The following is a 17,379-nucleotide window of genomic DNA, read 5'->3' as shown; positions in this document are numbered from 1 at the left end:
AGCGCGTCTAGAGCCGCCAGAGGGAACGCTGCTTCTGTATCAGAAAGCTGCTACCACCTGGAGGAGGAGGAGGGCTTTCGGGAAAGGAAACCAGAGATCTGCACTATGCTAGGCAGAGGGGGGAGGAAGAAAGAGAAGATAGTAGGGAAAGAGAAAGAGGCCCGTGCTCATCTTCATAGCTGCCATCTGCTGAGCAATTCAACTAAAATTCTCAACATTAAAGCTTTCCACTTTTTGTGAAATACAGGAAGTCCAGTCCTGGTTTAAACTGATATTTTTTTATTTTTTAACATAGCTAACAAAATGTAATATTTTTACCTGATAATTTAAAAAGAAGATGGTTTCCCCTCAATAACCACATGTTCATGTGGCGTTTGTCTCAGCTACTAATACCAGTCACTGTTCCGCTGCTTCCAATCCAACAAGTGGCCAAGGGTTGCATCTGCTCCCCTTTCAATCAATGAAATCATTAGAGCACAAGGATGGAATTATGGCTACAAGGTTACAACCAGAGACCCCCCAACAGCAGCTGAAGATCAGCCGGACGATATTTCTCACAGCTGCACAGATATTCTTCCATGGCCCTTTACACCTCTTAGTACAGTAAGATGTAATAACCCACAGCAGATGTCACACAGTGCTCAATAAGCTGAATCGCAGAGGATGGGCTACAAAGCCAGAACAGACCAGAACGCAACTGTCCATACATACATGAAGGGCAGGGGGCTGCAGTGCCCTCGCCACGAAGGGCAAGGGCGAGACCCAGACCGACTGGCAAACTTAAAATCCATCCAGCTCAGACGATGCCTCCCTCTACCGACTGCGGTTCTTAATAACACAAACAGTAAGAAAAAGCAAATACCACCGAGGATGGACCTGCTCAGCCTTTATAGAGCAGGGTGCTGAAAACATGGAGGAGAAAAAAGAGCTACGTTTGGTGTAGTTGACAGGTGAGGCAGACACGAGGCACAAAAAAACAAACATGGTAAGGACTTAGTACTGGTCCCACCCAAAACAAAAGGCCAGGTGAGCATGAATTACCGTATATCATCAGAAAGATGAACATTCATAACTGCTTTCTGCAGATCGATAGGTTCTACAATAAAAACTGCTTTGCAGACTACTCTGCCAGTTTAGCTTTGAAGTAGCTGATAAATCTTGCAAACATGACCTTTAAGGTATAGCTTCTCGTCTCATCAAAGCTTTCCCCAGCACACATGGAAGGGCGGCAGCCACTGTACTGGAGACCTGCAAGAGTAGCCCCATGGCTCAGTATGGCCTGAATTTTCTCTGTGCCCGCATCAGCGCAATCTTCTGCTTGTCCTCCTCAAACTTCTTCCTCAGTTGCGCGATATCTGAAATCAGAGACAGTTCACAATTTCTATGGCCAGCGCCTGAAGACATTCCCCCGTGCATGGACCCTGGCAAATCAGGTTTCACTTGCAGACCTGGGAACGCTCTGGGTCTGACCCAGGGGCTACGAGGCTCTCCAGGCTGCAGCAGGTCCCTGCTGTATCGCCTGCACTGCTCCTTTTCTCCAGCCCCATGGAAACAGCAATTCTCTGGCACAGAGAAGGGGCCGTGGGGGCAGAACCATTGCTCTCCTGCACTGCTAGTCCCGGGAGTGCTCCAGTGGAGGGAGCAGGCAGTAGCAGTACAGGCGATAAAAGTTCTTCTTGCCCTCCCCAGAGACTTTTGTGCTACCCCAGTATTTTTACCTCAGAGCGCAAGAGAGAGAAAAGGGGAGAAGGAAAGGAAAGAGTTAACAAGAAAAAAGGGGACTAGGAAAGTGTCAGACAGCACCGTCCTGCAGCAGGCCAGGAGGGAGGAATGGCAGATTGTACAGCTGCGGCAAGGAGCTGAGGCTCTGTGCAGAGCAACACAGACTGGCCCAAGGAAGGAAAGAGAAGGTGCAGATGCAGAGAGGAGGAGAGAAAGGAAAATAGTGGTGGGGAGGAAAAGTCTAGAAGAGCAAGAAGCATCAGTAATATCCGATACATGACAGTGCCAGGAATCACTGTACAGTAGTCACTGATGCACCTTTCCTGCAGAGGTGTGTCTCCAAAGTTATCAACGCCTACACAGCGATTTCTGACATTGTATCTCCTCTCATATTCCCCACTAATCTCAGTTTATCTTTAAATTACCCAGAGCTCCAAGAGTTGACTGTCTACAGCTGAGAGCACTATACGGAGCTCAGGATATGCCTCACTGCAGTATAGGTAAGATGAACCTCTCTCTATACCAGTGGGCACTACTGACCCAGTCCTGTTTTACCCCAGTTTACTTGAGCAACTTTATAGGGAAATCAGAACTCCGTTTCCGTTCATGCAAAAGGCAAAGCCAGAACTGGCTCAGCTGTCCCAGGTAACTAATCACAAGGGGATATACTGCAGGAAAAAGAAAACAGGTTTGTTATTACAGGAAAAAAAAATGTAAAGCATTCCTTAGTGTCCTCTTGACTCCCACAAGGAAAAGCAATCCCTGCTTAGTGCTAAAACCATGTCTCGAAATTGCTGGTGCTCTGCTGCGTGAGGCTGCTGTTGGACTCAGGGAAGTACCTGGGGGGGGGGGGGGGGGGGGGTGAGTAGGGTGCCTAAGATACTCACGTTCCCGCTTAGACTCGCGGTGCTGCCAGGCGTAGAAGTTCAGCAGTTCCTTGCGCTTTCTTTTCCTCTTCTCCCGTTCCAGCGCTCGCAGGCTGGCCACCTCCGTCCGTGGAATGCCAGGCCGCCGGCCCTTCCGCGTCACTTTCACCCAGCCCTCCTCATCGGGTACTCCTTCCTCCTCCTCGGCCTTTGCCTCTTCCTGAGGAGGAAAGACAAGACATGGCTGTCTAGAGTGCAGGAAGTATTAGCAATGTAGTTCTTCAGCAATGCTACTACACAAGAGCCTCTGCAAACAGGAACACATTCTGCCACCACGTCCTATGAGAAAATTGCAAGGGGCACCAGTGTTGACACAGACAGTGCAGACAGATCCTGAGAGACTCTTATGTCTGTAAGAGGGCTGTATGTAGTGGAGATGGAGCTGGCCCTTATTCTGCATAAATCTGTTACCTCTGCTCTTTATTACTGCTCTGGATTAATGTCTGTGACAGCTATTACCTCTGCTCCCTGCTATATCTCATGACTCTGGCTGACAATGCACTCCATGTCGGGGTTACTTCTGCTCCCTCATTACTACATGACTCTATGGGGGCTCATTTAGCAGACGATTAGTGTAAGCGCTCATCTTTAACGAGATTTTACGAACAGGCAGTAAAACCCATTTGCATGAAGATATGCGTCCCAATCTTCCACAAATGAACTGCATCCAGGTTGTGCTGCTTCATCTGTGCCTTTATCAAATTATTTAAATGAATGCAAGGGGCGCCAATTTATTTACCCGGCTTTTACGTCTATAACTGCAGCATAGTGCAGGCTGCTCTTATAATTGCTTTCCAAAAACTGTGAAAGCAAAATGTATCCAATTGTGCATATTCAGCTGTCAGCTTTAAAAATGGCCCTGTACTGGTTTACAATCGCACACTGGTGCGATTATTGCACTCAGCATATATAGTACATAAATTATAAATGCAAAATGAGTTTTTTCTGGTCAAGTTTCATATGTAATTTTTATTCTTAATACGGCAACTCCTTTTAGTAAAGCACAAAGTTACAACAATTCCCCCATTGTGTCCTGTACTGGTTTACACCAGCATTTCTCAACCTTTTCGAGCCCAAGGCACACCTACATCAACAAAATGTTGTGAGGCAAGCCAGCCTCCATGGGGCAGGACCCTTATGGCCAAAAAGAGCTAGGGAAGCCCCAAAAGCCCCACCAGTCTCTCTTCCAAAATTTAAAAAAAAAGGGGGGATAGAGGGGCGAAAACATGCATGAACCCATCCTGATGGACCAGCTCACTTTATATACAAGTGCAGGAGAAGGAAGATGTTAGTGGAATGTGGGCAGCCAGACTGGTTAGTTATCTTGGCTGCTACATCCTTCACTGCTGCTGCTCCCAACATCCAAAAATGAGCCACATCTAGTGCTCAATATAAAAAAAAAAAAACCAAACAAACAAAAAAAAACAAAAAACTTTCCCTGTTTCACTCAGCCTGGAGATGAAAATGAGAACATGCTATGTGCATTGTGTGTATCAGCTATCCGTGCCCTGAATGCTGCCCACTAATTACCACACTCTAGGGATCATGCTGTAGCTAGGAAAAGGAGGCATGTTATGTGCTCAGAAAGGAGCTCCTGCACATTAAAGAATCACTGCTGTTGCTGTGAGATGAACGCACAGTCGGGATTATAAGCATCAGGCAGTGGTAATTTTTCCATGGCACACCTGATCAGGTCTGAAGGCACACTAGCTGGGAAAAATTGATTTAAGATTTCTTTAACGCTGCCTTCTCCCAGCCTAACCTCATCACTCTCCCCCTCCCCAAACTTGGCACTCTCATCCCCACCCAGAGGGCTCCCATTCCGCTCCACCCCCCACTAGCCTGACCAGAGCCTTCTCAGCCTTCACCCTCCACTGCCCCTGCCTCAGCCCCTCCTAACCCCAGTTCCCCATTTCCTCCCCCTACTCAATCTCTGGTGGGCCGTCTTCCTGGCTGTCCCTATGCTTCCCTCTGGTCCCACCATTTTGCTAGGACAAGCTCTTCACAAAGTACATGCATAGCTCCCTTGTGGCTAGAACCACAATAGCCAGTCCCCAATAGACATCAACAAAAGTTAAGTGTATTATACATAGAGAAGATACTGGTGAGTCAACGCTGGGTGAAATTGTAGAATTTGTGAGGAGGGATTGGGATATAAGCAGGGACCAGAGCAAAACAAGAACAGAATTATGGCAGAAGCAGAGAGGTGGGCAGAAAAGGAAAGGGGATTGGGAAGCAGAGACTGGAGCAGACCAGAAGGAAGACACGGAGCAGTGCCTACAGAGCGGCTTCATTTATCAAACAGTAACCCAGAGCAATGCAATTCTAATTTTGCATCTGGCCTAGACTCGCCTGATGTCTCTTGAATTTAGCACTAGATCATAAAATTATTCACACAAATTCAGTGTTGGAGCTGGCACAATTAGAATCTCCTTAATACATTACCATACACCTGACCTCTTATTGCCCCAAAGTAAAGTATTTTTTAATATTTTAATATAGATTTATATTCCACATTGCCTGGGAGTTCAAGGAGGATCACAGAAGAATAAAAGCATAACCCAAAAATACATATCAGGGATTACCTCTGCAATCCTCTTGTCATGCTCCCGCATGAATGCATCCACCTCAGCCTGCAGCTCCTCGGGATCAACTAAGGTTGTGGTGTAGTCACTGATCCATTCTGCAAAAGAGGGGGACAACTTCGGGAAATTGTAGTGCTCACGGGGGTTGAAGATGGCTCAGCTTCAGACTTCCAGCTACAGGCAGACTGTTGTCCCCAGCTGCCGATCACAGGTCAGGCCAGGACCAGGATGTGAGTGACGCCAGGATCAAAAGCCTCAGACTGCTAACAGGCCCTGCGAGTCGCAGATCACAGGAAGTGCCAGGATTGCAATGGATTATTTTCGGTGCAGCAGTAGAGTAACATCAGCATGTCCTGCTCTGTTATGGAAATGGGGGCACCTGTTGACAGAGTGCGCTTCTGGCACATAATGAATGCTCCCAACAGCAGCACACAGCCCTCTCACCACACTGAATGAGCTCACATGTCACCTTCGTTTAAAGCAGGCGTGGGGAACCTTCGGTTCTTGGGGGGACCACAACCCAGTTGAGTTTTCAAGATCTCTCTAATGAATATGCAAATAGTAGATAGCCATACAATTAAGGTATGCATGCAAATCTAGCTCATGCATATTCATTAAAGAGATCCTGAAAACCTGACTCAAGGGCTGGAGTTGCCCACTCTGGTCTAAGGCTTAGTGGGCATAGCAAAGGTGAGAACTTCCCCTCGAGCAGGCAAATTGCCTTGAAATTCTGAGCATGTACTGATGTTCTTAGGATTTACCACCCCCCCCCCCCCCCCGAATAGGATGTGACTGCCATGAGAGAGCCATGCCCTGCCCCTCACACCTCCTGAGACTGCTCTACTTACTCTCAACTCCAGTTTTAACGGGGCGAGTCTTCATCGAGATCACCAGTGGTACCTGTGGTTTCAAGGACATGACCGTCTGCATGCCTTCCGGGCTCTTAAATACCACATATGCAACCTTGAACCCCTGTGGAGATGTGAAATAGAAAGCAGCTGGCACTGGAACATCAGAAAAAAAAAATAATAAAAAAGATTCCCCTCTTCAAGCAAACAATCTGCCTGACTGTAGAGAGAGTTGCGTGCATAATTCTCCCCAGCGGGGCATCTGTTCTTACCCCAACATGGGGCCCCTACATCCAGCCTGCAGTCCCTCCCACCGTGAAGGTAGAGCACAGCAGAGAAGTTCTGTGTTAGGACAGTGTAGCCTCAAAAGCCCCAACTAATGTCCTTTGTGGGGCTGTGGGAGCAGTGCTCGCCTCTCCTGCCACAAGGGCTGGGATTCGATAGCTCCCATCCTCAGCCAATCCAAGGAGCTGAAGCCTGTTGCTCTACAGTTCAAAACTCCCCCGTACAGAGTCGGTTACATATTTGTAGAGGAGATATCATGGGACAGTTAGCAGCGTCATGTAGGAGAACCAGGCCTCGGGACACCTGTCCTAGCTTGCTGTGACACCATGTGGTCACATCGGAAAGAGCAATAACCATATTTCCACTGGTTACTGCTCCCTTCTCATACCAACCAAAAGAAACAATTCAGACAAAATCTGACCACAGCAAAACCTGTGCACAAGGTAATCAGAGCTAAAAAAAACAAAACAAAAAAAACTTTGTAGTAAAAATAATCATTTTAAAAGAGAAAAAAAAAAAAAGATACTAAAAGTAATATCCAGTAGTTTGGACAGGCCCCACCTTACCGGAACAGTCCTCAGGCTGAAGAATTTGGACTCTGCCTTCTCCATCTCCGCTGCTCCTGGTTTCTCCTGAAGCTCCACAGACTGGATGGCGCAGTGCCGAGAAAACAGCTTGGACAAGCATTTCTGGTAGGAGAGACCTAAAATATGTAACCCCCAGCCACCGGACAGCTTCTGGCGCTGCCTACCCTGCCCCAACCTCAGAGCTCCGACAGAGTCGCACAGCTGCATGTATCCCATGCAGGGAAACATTACCTTTATGTATTTATATTTACCTCCCACCTTTTCACTGGGTGCTCAAGGAGAGTTACCCTTCGCTACCTGCGTCACAGGGGAGAGTTATTTCCTCCATTTGCCTCTAACTCTTGCTGGGGCCCTTCTAAGCAAGTCACACAGAGTGGCCCCCACCCTGATTTATAGCTGAGGCAGCTTGGAAATCTATAGGGGAGTGAGTAAACAGTCCTAGCCTTCGCTAGAGAGTAAAATCTCATCTCTTCTCCAACACCCCCGCCCCCACTGAGGCTCCAGCACTGCGTCACCTGAAGAGACCGTGTGAGAGGAAGCTCCCATGTAGGAAAAAAACGACAGGTTCCCTTCCCCATGGATGGCTGGAGGGGGTGTGCAATACTGGGCTTGCTACTTACATAGAAACATAGAAATGACGGCAGAAGAAGACCAAACGGCCCATCCAGTCTGCCCAGCAAGTTTTGCACTTTTTTTTTTCTCATACTTCTTTGTTACTCTTGGCTCTTAGTAACCTTTTGGTTCTATTTCCCTTCCACCCCCACCATTAATGTACAGAGCAGTGTTGGAACTGCCTCTAAGTGAAATATCTAGCTTAATTAGTTAGGGGTAGTAACCGCCGCAATAAGCAAGCTACAGCCATGCTTATTTGTTTACCCAGACTATGTAATTCAGTCCTTGTTGGTTGTTGTCTGTATATAGATCCACTTTTCTTCCTTGCATTACAGCCTGGGCAAGTCACTGTCCTTGGCATACCCTTATTTATGTATTCTGCACTCAGACTCCAGTGTCTGACACTAACAACTTCAACTGAAGAAGAGTATGTGAGTGTGAGTGTGTGTGTGTAATTGTGGTGGTGGGAGAAGAATAGGGCAAGGATTCCTGTACAACAAATACAGAAAGAAGTTTGCAAAAGCCTCCCTTAAAAACAAAGAAAGAACGTGTGCAGACACATGCAATGTATGTATTTTAGCTTCTCTCAGTTGACTAACAACCAGCTAGAACAGAATGCCCAGGGCAGATTTTTTGCTTGGAAAACTATGGGGTGATTTTCCACTTATTAAAGCAAGCTCTGCCCTCTCAGTGATGCTGAAAGCCCTCTACCTTTATCCAGCTCCAATTCAGAGGAGCGGAGTGGCCAGAGGGGAGGAGCACAGTCAGTCCTGGGGCTTGCCGCAAGTTCCTCTCTCTGTCTCTCGGGGCACTCACCTTGGTACAGTACGGAGGCACGTTCAGGATGAAGAGGGTGCGGTCCCGAGGCCGTGTGAGGTCCAGCTCCTCCCGCACTCTGTGCTCTTTCACATACAGAAAGTGATGGGCCCGCGATTTCTTTGAGAACTTGATGGGGATTGCTAGAGAGAGGGGGCGCAAAAAGAATCCATGAGCGGAACCAGACTCCCAGCTCGACGCGGCGCGAGGAGGGAGCAGCAGAGCCCGGCTCTGTGTTAGCAGTCAAGGACACAGCTAACTTACAGAGTTTACCATGAGCAAAGCAAACAAAAAAAGTGCTCCCATATGAAATAAAAGGTTACATTTCCTGAGCTCTATTTTTATGCATTGTTCCAGAGCTCCTGAGTCCGGCACAAACACAACAAAAATGGTGACTTTGTGGGGTAATGAGTTTTCCCCAGAGGAACCACAAATCCATCACCTGCCCTTCCCAACCACCCCGCTGCTGACATCGTAGCTACCCTGGTCAACTTTGGAGGTAACTGATCGATGCACAATGAGGTGGGTATCCCAGAGCATGAACAAGCTATGGCAGGTCTCTCTGAAGAACAAATCAGATGTATCACTCACACATCTCAGGAGCAGAGGGAGGGAGGGGAGAAAATCTGCTCAGGCAAGGCATGAATGACACTTCACCCGAAAAATGTTCCACAGCAAGGAAAAAAAAGCAAAAACCAGAGGCTATCACAACAAGGAAGTAAACTGCAGTGGCAGGGGTCCTCAAACTCGGTGCTCAATCTAATTGAGTTTCAGGATTTCCACGATGAAGATGCACGAAATAGATTTGCATGCAACAGAGGCAGCATATGCACATCTCTCTCAAGCATATTCATTGTGGCAATCCTGAAAGCCCAATTGGGTTGCAGCCTTCAAGTGCCGAGTTTGGGGGACCCTGTACAATGGAGCCATCAGAGTTGTACCTGTCTCAGGCCTAGATTTTTCATTCCGCTATAAATATAGTGGAATGAGCCACAACCCGGCTGCATCACGGCGGTGAGTTTTCGCGCAATGCAGTCGTTATCGAATGCGTTAGGGTGGTATCTCCCGTGATAAGGCCATAACGCGCGTGATAACGGCCCATCGCATTTTGAAAAATGACCCTGCCAGTTTTGCTTACAGCTGTCTTGAAATTTTTTTTTATGGTTTTCAAATAGCGGCTGACAGGGCATGCGTATTAAACACGCACTAAGAGTGCATATTTCTTAGAGCACGTGTTAAATTCTGAAATGATTACTGTTGGACGAAGACAGGGATAGGCAATGCTGGTCCTCAAGCCAGACAGATTTTCAAAGATATCCACACTGAACATGCATTGCCTCCACTGTATTCAAATGCATCTCATGCTTACTCAGTGTGGATATCCTGAAAACCTGACTGGCTTGTAGCATTCAAGGACAAGAGCTACCTACTCCTGGACTAAGGTTAATGATATGCAGAGAATATGCACTCATTAAATCATTCCTGTAGCATCCCCCCCCCCCCCCAATGCTAACCGGCACAAGCGTACTGGTGCATGCAGGAGAACCCCTCACCCAGCCAGATGTCTCACATCCCCCCGATAATAAATGCCAACTCTATACCAGTTCCACACTTTCTACCCCCTCCCAAACCAGTTCTCCTCTGGGTCACCCCTTCCAAGCACTCCAGGTCCACCTGAGCCCCACTCCTTCCCCACCAGCAGGAGGATCTTCTCTTGCCCTCTACCGTCAGCGGCCAAATGGCACTGGGTAGGCAGTGCTATGTGCATTTGATGCTTAGCATTGGAGTCAGGAGGAGGTAAGAAAATCATCAAGTCAGCGGGAAGGGGAGGTGGTGATGGGGTCAGAACTGAGGGGGAGGGCCATTGAGCCAAGCAATGCAGAGAACGTGCATCAGGGTGTCAAGGGGAAGGGATCTGGAAGGGGAAGCCAGAACCCACAACACCATACCCACATTTCACTTGCTAAGAGTATGTGAGAAATTAACTTCTAGCAGCAGAAACTTGATAAATAGTCTGACAATGACTAATGTGCTCCTTACCATGCTATTGAACTGTTTAGCATATATAGGAGTGTGGTTAAGTTGGGGCACCTTATTCACTGTTTAGTGCATGTGCTAGCTAACCCTAGTTAGCGCAAGCATTAAGGACCGATGTTTGGGAAACACTATTAGCTTACTGCACCAGGAGTTAAGCTTTTTTGTTTGTTTGTTTGTAGTGAGCACATCAAGAAAATGTGCACTGGGGTCACATGATGCGCTTCTAGTGAGAAGACGTGGTGGTAGTTAGCTCCCTCTGCAATCACTATTTTTCTGTTAATTTTGTGATCCCTGCTCTGAATTCTACATTACATAAAAAGGAGGATATCTAAGAAGTCTATGCGTGCGCTTTGGGCGGAAAAAATCAAGCAACAAACGATGGCACATAAAGGACTGGAGAAAGGTAGCCAGCAGGAAGAGTAAGAATCGGAGGAAGATTGGCCCACATTACCTAACCCCCAGGATTCGGAACAAACACCGCAGAAATTGTTTGAAAAATTCTCTCAAAACTTATCAGAGGATATCACTGCCAAATTGGCGATAGTGGTGGAAAAAGCGGCTACCCTGGTCTCTTTGGCGCAGGAGAACGCAGCCCGAATAGATGAAATGGTGGCGCTTATGGAGGTGACTGAAATGGCTGCTACACAAACGAGTGCAAAGACGGAGGCACTGGAACGCAAATATGTGGCCTTAGCTGAAAAACTGGATGATTTAGAGAAGGGGGGCGGGCGATGGAAGTACATAAGAGTGGTTGGCCTACCTGAGTTGGTGGAAGGTAAAGATCCTATGTACTTTTTCTCAAAATGGCTGCTGGACGTGCTTGGCCTAGAGCAGAAGAACGGCATAGTTAAAATCGAGCATGCTCATTGGACATTGGTGGCCATGCCAGCATTGGGTGGGATGCCACGGGGGATTATTACCCAACTGCACAGGTATGAGGATAAGGCTCGGATAATGGCCAGGGCAAGGCAGCATAAGAAGTCACATATAAAGCAAAGAGAATTTATATTTTTCAGGACTTCTCCCAAACAGTGCAGAGAAAGCAGGCAGCGTTCCACGAGGTAAAACTCGAGTTGCAGGAGAAGGATTTTCTATATGCGCTCTTATATCCAGCCCGCCTCAGGGTTACTGCGGTGAAGAAAACCTATATATTTTGACACCGTGGAGGCGGAAAAAGAATTTCTGAATAAGGGAGTGCAAAAAACAAATCCTAATTAAGATTTACTCCTTTGAAACTGGCTACAATAGTAAGTGATGAGATAAGCGGAGGGAGTGGAAGATGACTGCCCATCGAAATGGTAGATACTGTCCCTGAATATTGGGTTTTTTTGTGTTGTTTTGGGGATTTTTTTGTGTTGCTTACTGGCCTTTCCGAAGTTGGTTGGGGGGGGGGGGGGGGGGGGGGGGGGGGGGATACATGGGAGATTTCATTTCGTATACTAGTGAATTGGGATGCTCGAACTTCTGTAATAACAAGGATTGATTTGTGTCATGGACAAAATATGGTTGTGAGTTTTAGGTTTGATAACAAAAACTGAAAAAGAAAAAAAGTTATAAAAGAAAACAAAATGTCCACTGTAATACAGTACATTTTTTTTTTTTTACTCCTGACATTATATTGGGCCCAATCAGGTAAACATGTGATTACATATGCCAGGAAATTATAGCTTAGTATATGGGGGATGGGGGAGGAGGCTTGAGAGAGATGAGGCAACATAGTATAATATTTTACAATTTTAGTTTTGTGTGCCTTTTTAAAATAAAAGAAATATGCCTAAGCATATTGTATGTATATTGACTTTGTAAATTGCCAGGTTTGTGCCTCAGAACAATGGTATATAAATAAATACAATTACAAAGAACCCATGCCTGATAAAGTCATTATCTTTATTAGGTCCTTTTGTGTTGGCTGCAAACTATTTGATCCTCTTCATTTCAGGTGGACTAACATAGCCATAGGCATCTGAACAGGGTGAGGAGCCTGGGCCCTGAACCTATGAAATTTGGGGCCACTGTGCTGGAAGTTCTACTGCAAATGATCTTGAGAATGCAGGCACTTGACAATGTCTGTACTCCAACACTGATCTGCATGTCTCATGAGACATAAGGAGAACCACACGGATTCCCACCTTCCTGGACAGAGGACAAATGAGAATGCAGAAAGGCAAGACTAGCCCTGGCTTGTGGGTGGGAGGGGTGTGTCTCTGCCTGGTGGGGGAAGGGAGGGGATCAGAGGCTGCAGCCTTGCTGGAGGAGGGGAGGAAATCCAAGGTTTGAGCCTGACCGGGGAAGGTGAGGTGGATCGGAGGCAAAAAACTTGCTGGAGAGAGATGGGGAATCAGAGGCTGGAATGGTTCATGTCTGGGATCTTGCTGGGTGGGAGCTGAAACTGGGGGCTTGCTAGTGAAAGGAAACTCTGTTACATAAGAAATACCATACTGGGTCAGACCAAGGGTCCATCAAGCCCAGTATCCTGTTTCCAACAGTGGTCAATCCAAGTCACAAGTACCTGGCAAGTACCCAAACATTAGATAAATCACAAGCTACTATTGCTTATTAATTACCGTAATCGCAGTTTATGGATTTTTCCTCTAGGAAGTTATCCAAACCTTTTTTAAACCCAGTTACACTAACTTCTGTAACCACATCCTCTGGCAATGAATTCCAAAGCTTTACTATGTTTTGGGATTATTTAGCTCAAGTCTTGACTATTGATGAACTCAGAGCCACACAGCAAGTGTGAGAATATACAGAGGAATGCAGAGATCTGTCCCTGACATCTAATCCCCCACATAATTGCTTTCTGCTGGCAGAAAGATTAGATTATAGAATAACAGACCTGGGACACAATCTGATTTTGGAGGTGTCCCTTACTATGTGACAGTCAAGCAACGCTGCATAAAAAGTGATTCAAAGAAAAATGACAGGACACAGATATCGACCTGTTCATTGTAAGACATTTACTTGTCATTGTTGTTATTGTTTAAAATGTAAACCGAATTGATCAATAATTTTGTTATTGGAAAGTCGGTATAGAAAAATGCTAAATAAATAAATAAATATGCTGCCACTCTGAGATCTCTTGCAGACAGGACTTTTTTCATGTAAGGCTTTTGTTATATTGCATTATTATTCCTATTACCTATGTATCATTTCTTAATGCATTATTATATCTCCTGAGCTACATAATAAACCCAACTGCCTGGGATTCATTTGAACTTTTTGTCCCTAAAGGGTGCATGTAGTGTGGCCCCCTTAGATATCCCCTAAACTGCCTTGGGCGACAAGTGAACTCCTGTATAAGATAAACTAATCACAGTCACTGCAATATGCCAAGACAGTCAATAGGCCCTTTCAAACTTGAGAAACCACAAGAACGCATAACAGGGTCTGGGACTTTCTGGAAAAGCAAGAGGGAGTCTGAGGCTGGAGACTTGACTGGTTGCTGTGCAAAGGGGAAAGAGAGAGTCAGGAGATACTGGTGCTGGGCAAAAAAGTACTAGTCTTGGGCTGGAAGAAGCAAAGTACCACAAGGAGGTTTGAGGACAGGAGGTGTTATAACAAAAATATCCACCATTCTCCACAAGAACAATGACAGACCTCAGAAACTCCAACCCAACACTCTCCACGTCTCACAAGAATGTAAATGGAGGCTTGGCTTAAGGGTAAGAAGAGATGTGCTTCTAATTTTCCAGTTTTGTACTGCATACAGAGAGTTTGACTTCTTAGGATTTCCATTTCAGTTTGTGTCTGCACATTTGTAATTTGTTTTCCACTAGTCTATTTCACGAAGGTCTTCCTATGTTCTGCAAGTGTGACCAAGCTGAGGTATTCTGCTAGCATGCAGGGATCTGTAGCTAGCTTTATCCATTGTGGTTTTCTCAAGTGAAGCTGTATTGGTGTTATAGGGCTTGGTAGAGTACTTGCAGTGCTACCTTTTGATAGGAAGCATTATTGCTGCTATGGTATGGCAAGTTTGATATACATGTGCTGAGTGTTTATTTTGGTAGGATTTTGTATTATTTCACAATGTGCCTGGTATGGAGGGAATTTGTTACTGTTACTTGGACGACACCAGAATTTGAATTTTTTTGTTTGATGAGGTGTACAGGGAAACATCCGGCTCTGGATGTGGGGGGAGAGTTTCTGTGGATACAGAACTAGAGGTACAGAATTTATATTGGATTTGTCTTGCCCATCCAATGACAAGAACAGGCCTCATTTTTAAGCCACAGCAAGCTATAATCTCAATTTCTAAAATGTACTGCTAGTGCTCTATTTAATACTTATTTCTGAAGCTTATATGGTATAATACATACAGGCAATGTATCAAGGTGAATATGGACGTTCATAAATCAGTTGAATGATGCCCAAACAATTAGCACTGTGTCTGTCCCTTTAAGACACATTTTCTTGGACTCCAATTACATTTCTTGGTATTGGATCTTTTTGCTCACCATACCTTGTACAGAATAATCGCTTAGTACCTACACTTCTGTTAACATTGCTATTTTTGTCATTTTCTCCTTTACCACTGATTTTCTATCATCAAGTTTTTTATTGGCTGGTCTGGGAATTAATTATAATACTGTATGTTTTATATGAAGAATGTACATAAAGAAAGAACAGCACTAACTGTACATGCAAAGAAAGAAATTGGCAGGAGGCGCTGGGGCAGAGCTTGGTTGATTTCCCCCCTCCCACCAAAAAGACGTTCTACTATCACTGAACACAACAAGCACAATATTTATTTTTTTTTGTCAAAAATCTTCTTCTGGCCGTCTCAAAGGAATGCTCACTGCAGCATGTTAAGCACTACTTAAATCTCAATAGCCGATGCAATACGGTGCGCTGAGCCAAGCGCACTGTTAACCTGCAGTAGGACGTGGGAAGAATAGGCACTAATTCACCCCCTAATGTAATAAGGGGTTTAGCACATATTCAATGCGTGTCCAATGCGGAGTGAATCTAATAGCACTCTTCACATGCAAATACACATGAATGAGGCTATTAGGCATTCACTCCTGATGCAAAAAAAAAAGTGTGCGTCTCGGACACCCATTTAACTGTCATCTATTAACACCTGCACACATCAAAAAAAGATGAAAAATAAAAGAAATAAAAGTAAAAAAAAAAAAAATTGACAGTCAGACCCATCACGGGCCAGCCGGGAAAACCGACGCCGATACGGTAACGAAAATTGATGCCGGGTTTATCAGCATTGGTTTCCGTGGCTGTCCCCCGGTAAGATAAACAGACACCGATAAACTCGGCATCTGTTTACCTTACTGCTGTATGCCGGTCACGAAAACCAACACCAGGTTTATCGGCGTTGGTTTCCATGGCTATCCATCGCTTTTCGTGACCGGCGTACGACAGTCACCAAACCGATTGGGTTCGCGTTAGCAAGGATGCCTAGCGCATTAGCAAGGCCCTAGTGCCTCCTTGCTAATGCGACACCCTAATTTTAATATTGCATGGCGCCCCCCTTAGGGGCACCAAGCGCACGTTAAGAGAGCGGGCACTGACTGTTAGCGCCCACTTTCTACGCGACTTTATTGCATTGGCCCCATAGACTGCTAACTCTGACTACTCCCCTGAAATGCAGATGCAGAACAATATAAAACAGCGCCGTCTCTCTCAGGGGCAGACGGTCACTCCTGCTATCCCTCCCAGCACTAAGACGCTTCATCGATTGGTCCCGCAGGGAATCAGGGGGAAGCCGTGGCTGACACCGAGTCGTAAACACCACCATCGACCATCTCCAACGAAACCAATGCGGAAGTGATGCTCCTCCCAGAGTCCGGTAGCACAATGATTGCCCCTGCTACCTTCTGTCGGGTCTCACACTGCTTCGGATGAAGAGCCACAGATTTAGATAACTTTATTGGCCTAGCAATTTTACATGTCAGGCAATAGAATAAGGAGACGGGGATCCCCGAGGAGGGAGAAAGGGGAGAGGAAGCGTTGGCGACCTGAAGTTGAAAGCTCCCATAGAGAGAGTGGGACATCCATACCCGTCCTCCCGCATATGCATCGTAATCGCACCCTTCAATACCAATACTACCTCTACGCTCAGAACAAATTACGACGGTTGCCCAGCCTCTCTCTCTTCTGTTACCTGAGTAGCCGGCCGGGGCCAGCGCCGTGCCAAGTTCATTCGCGTGCGTTTCCCTGGGAGCCGCCATCTTTGTTTCTCAGGATGTGACATCACGCGTGCGCCTGGTGCCTGCTGGGTGCTATAGTTTATGCAGACCGGAAGGATTTGTGGCCTGGTGGAATCAGGGCCGTAAGAAGCGTGATCCCTGTGATTCTCATTGCCGGGCTTCAGTGCCCTAAGCCTCGCGGTTATTAGCACTTTGTAGGTATTTCACACACTGCTGGGTTTTTTTTTTTGGAGTTAGAAAGACCTAATCGGTTAAGCTCAAATGTCATTCCCCCCGAACAAAACTTTGGGAACGGAGCGGGGGCTCTTGCCCTTTTGGAGCTATAAAAGCGGCTCGCAAAGCGCCGGGTAGTACGGTCACCCGCTCCACCGGGGTGGGACACTCAGGACGGGGACGGGGACAGTGAGGCACAAACCATTATAAGGGCAATAGGTGCTTATGCTCCTCGTCCTGGAATTGGTAGGAAGAATCCAGTCACTTTAACGAAAGACTCGGTTCCATTATTCAAAAGACCTGAAATATATTTTCTTGCTGGAGGGGAACTCATAGCTAGAAATACACAACATGCCGGCAGCTAAGGTGTGTTAGGCTATAACCCATTCAGCCCGATTTCATGCCTGAAGCAATATCAGATGTTACACTTGTTCTCTTCTTTCCCCTCATCTATTTACACCTTTGTACTTATCCCGCCCATTCATTAATTCTATCTACATCACCTCCCCTGGAAGGCCCTTCACTGCATCCAACATCCTTTCTGAAAACATATATTTCCTGATAATACCTCAAGAGCAGCA

At 46.2% G+C, this 17,379-nt stretch overlaps 1 protein-coding gene across 1 annotated transcript; it reads right to left on the bottom strand.

Moving 5' to 3' along the window:
* Positions 1-256: 256 nt before the first annotated feature.
* Positions 257-16,725, bottom strand: RRP7A (ribosomal RNA processing 7 homolog A). The gene is made up of 7 exons (XM_029590371.1): positions 16,540-16,725; positions 8,382-8,524; positions 6,933-7,055; positions 6,082-6,205; positions 5,234-5,331; positions 2,610-2,808; positions 257-1,355 (listed from the first exon to the last, which is right to left on the bottom strand). Exons 1-7 carry the CDS (start codon positions 16,604-16,606, stop codon positions 1,270-1,272), a joined length of 840 nt encoding a protein of 279 aa, XP_029446231.1. The 5' UTR covers positions 16,607-16,725; the 3' UTR covers positions 257-1,269.
* Between the last annotated feature and the right edge of the window lie 654 nt (positions 16,726-17,379).

The sequence above is a fragment of the Rhinatrema bivittatum genome, chromosome 2 (genome assembly GCF_901001135.1).
Source record: "Rhinatrema bivittatum chromosome 2, aRhiBiv1.1, whole genome shotgun sequence".
Classification (NCBI taxonomy): domain Eukaryota; kingdom Metazoa; phylum Chordata; class Amphibia; order Gymnophiona; family Rhinatrematidae; genus Rhinatrema; species Rhinatrema bivittatum.
The sequence above is the reverse complement of the archived record's forward strand: the minus strand, read 5'-3'. Positions and strand labels throughout refer to the sequence as shown.

Excerpts from the sequence above, each read along its gene's own strand:
- RRP7A (XM_029590371.1), bottom strand. The coding sequence starts at position 16,606 with ATGGCGGCTCCCAGGGAAACGCACGCGAATGAACTTGGCACGGCGCTG. Across the intron at positions 7,056-8,381 it reads TGCCTCCGTACTGTACCAAG|AAATGCTTGTCCAAGCTGTT; the intron begins GTGAGTGCCCCG and ends CTCTCCTACCAG. Across the intron at positions 2,809-5,233 it reads ATGACAAGAGGATTGCAGAG|GAAGAGGCAAAGGCCGAGGA; the intron begins GTAATCCCTGAT and ends TTTCCTCCTCAG.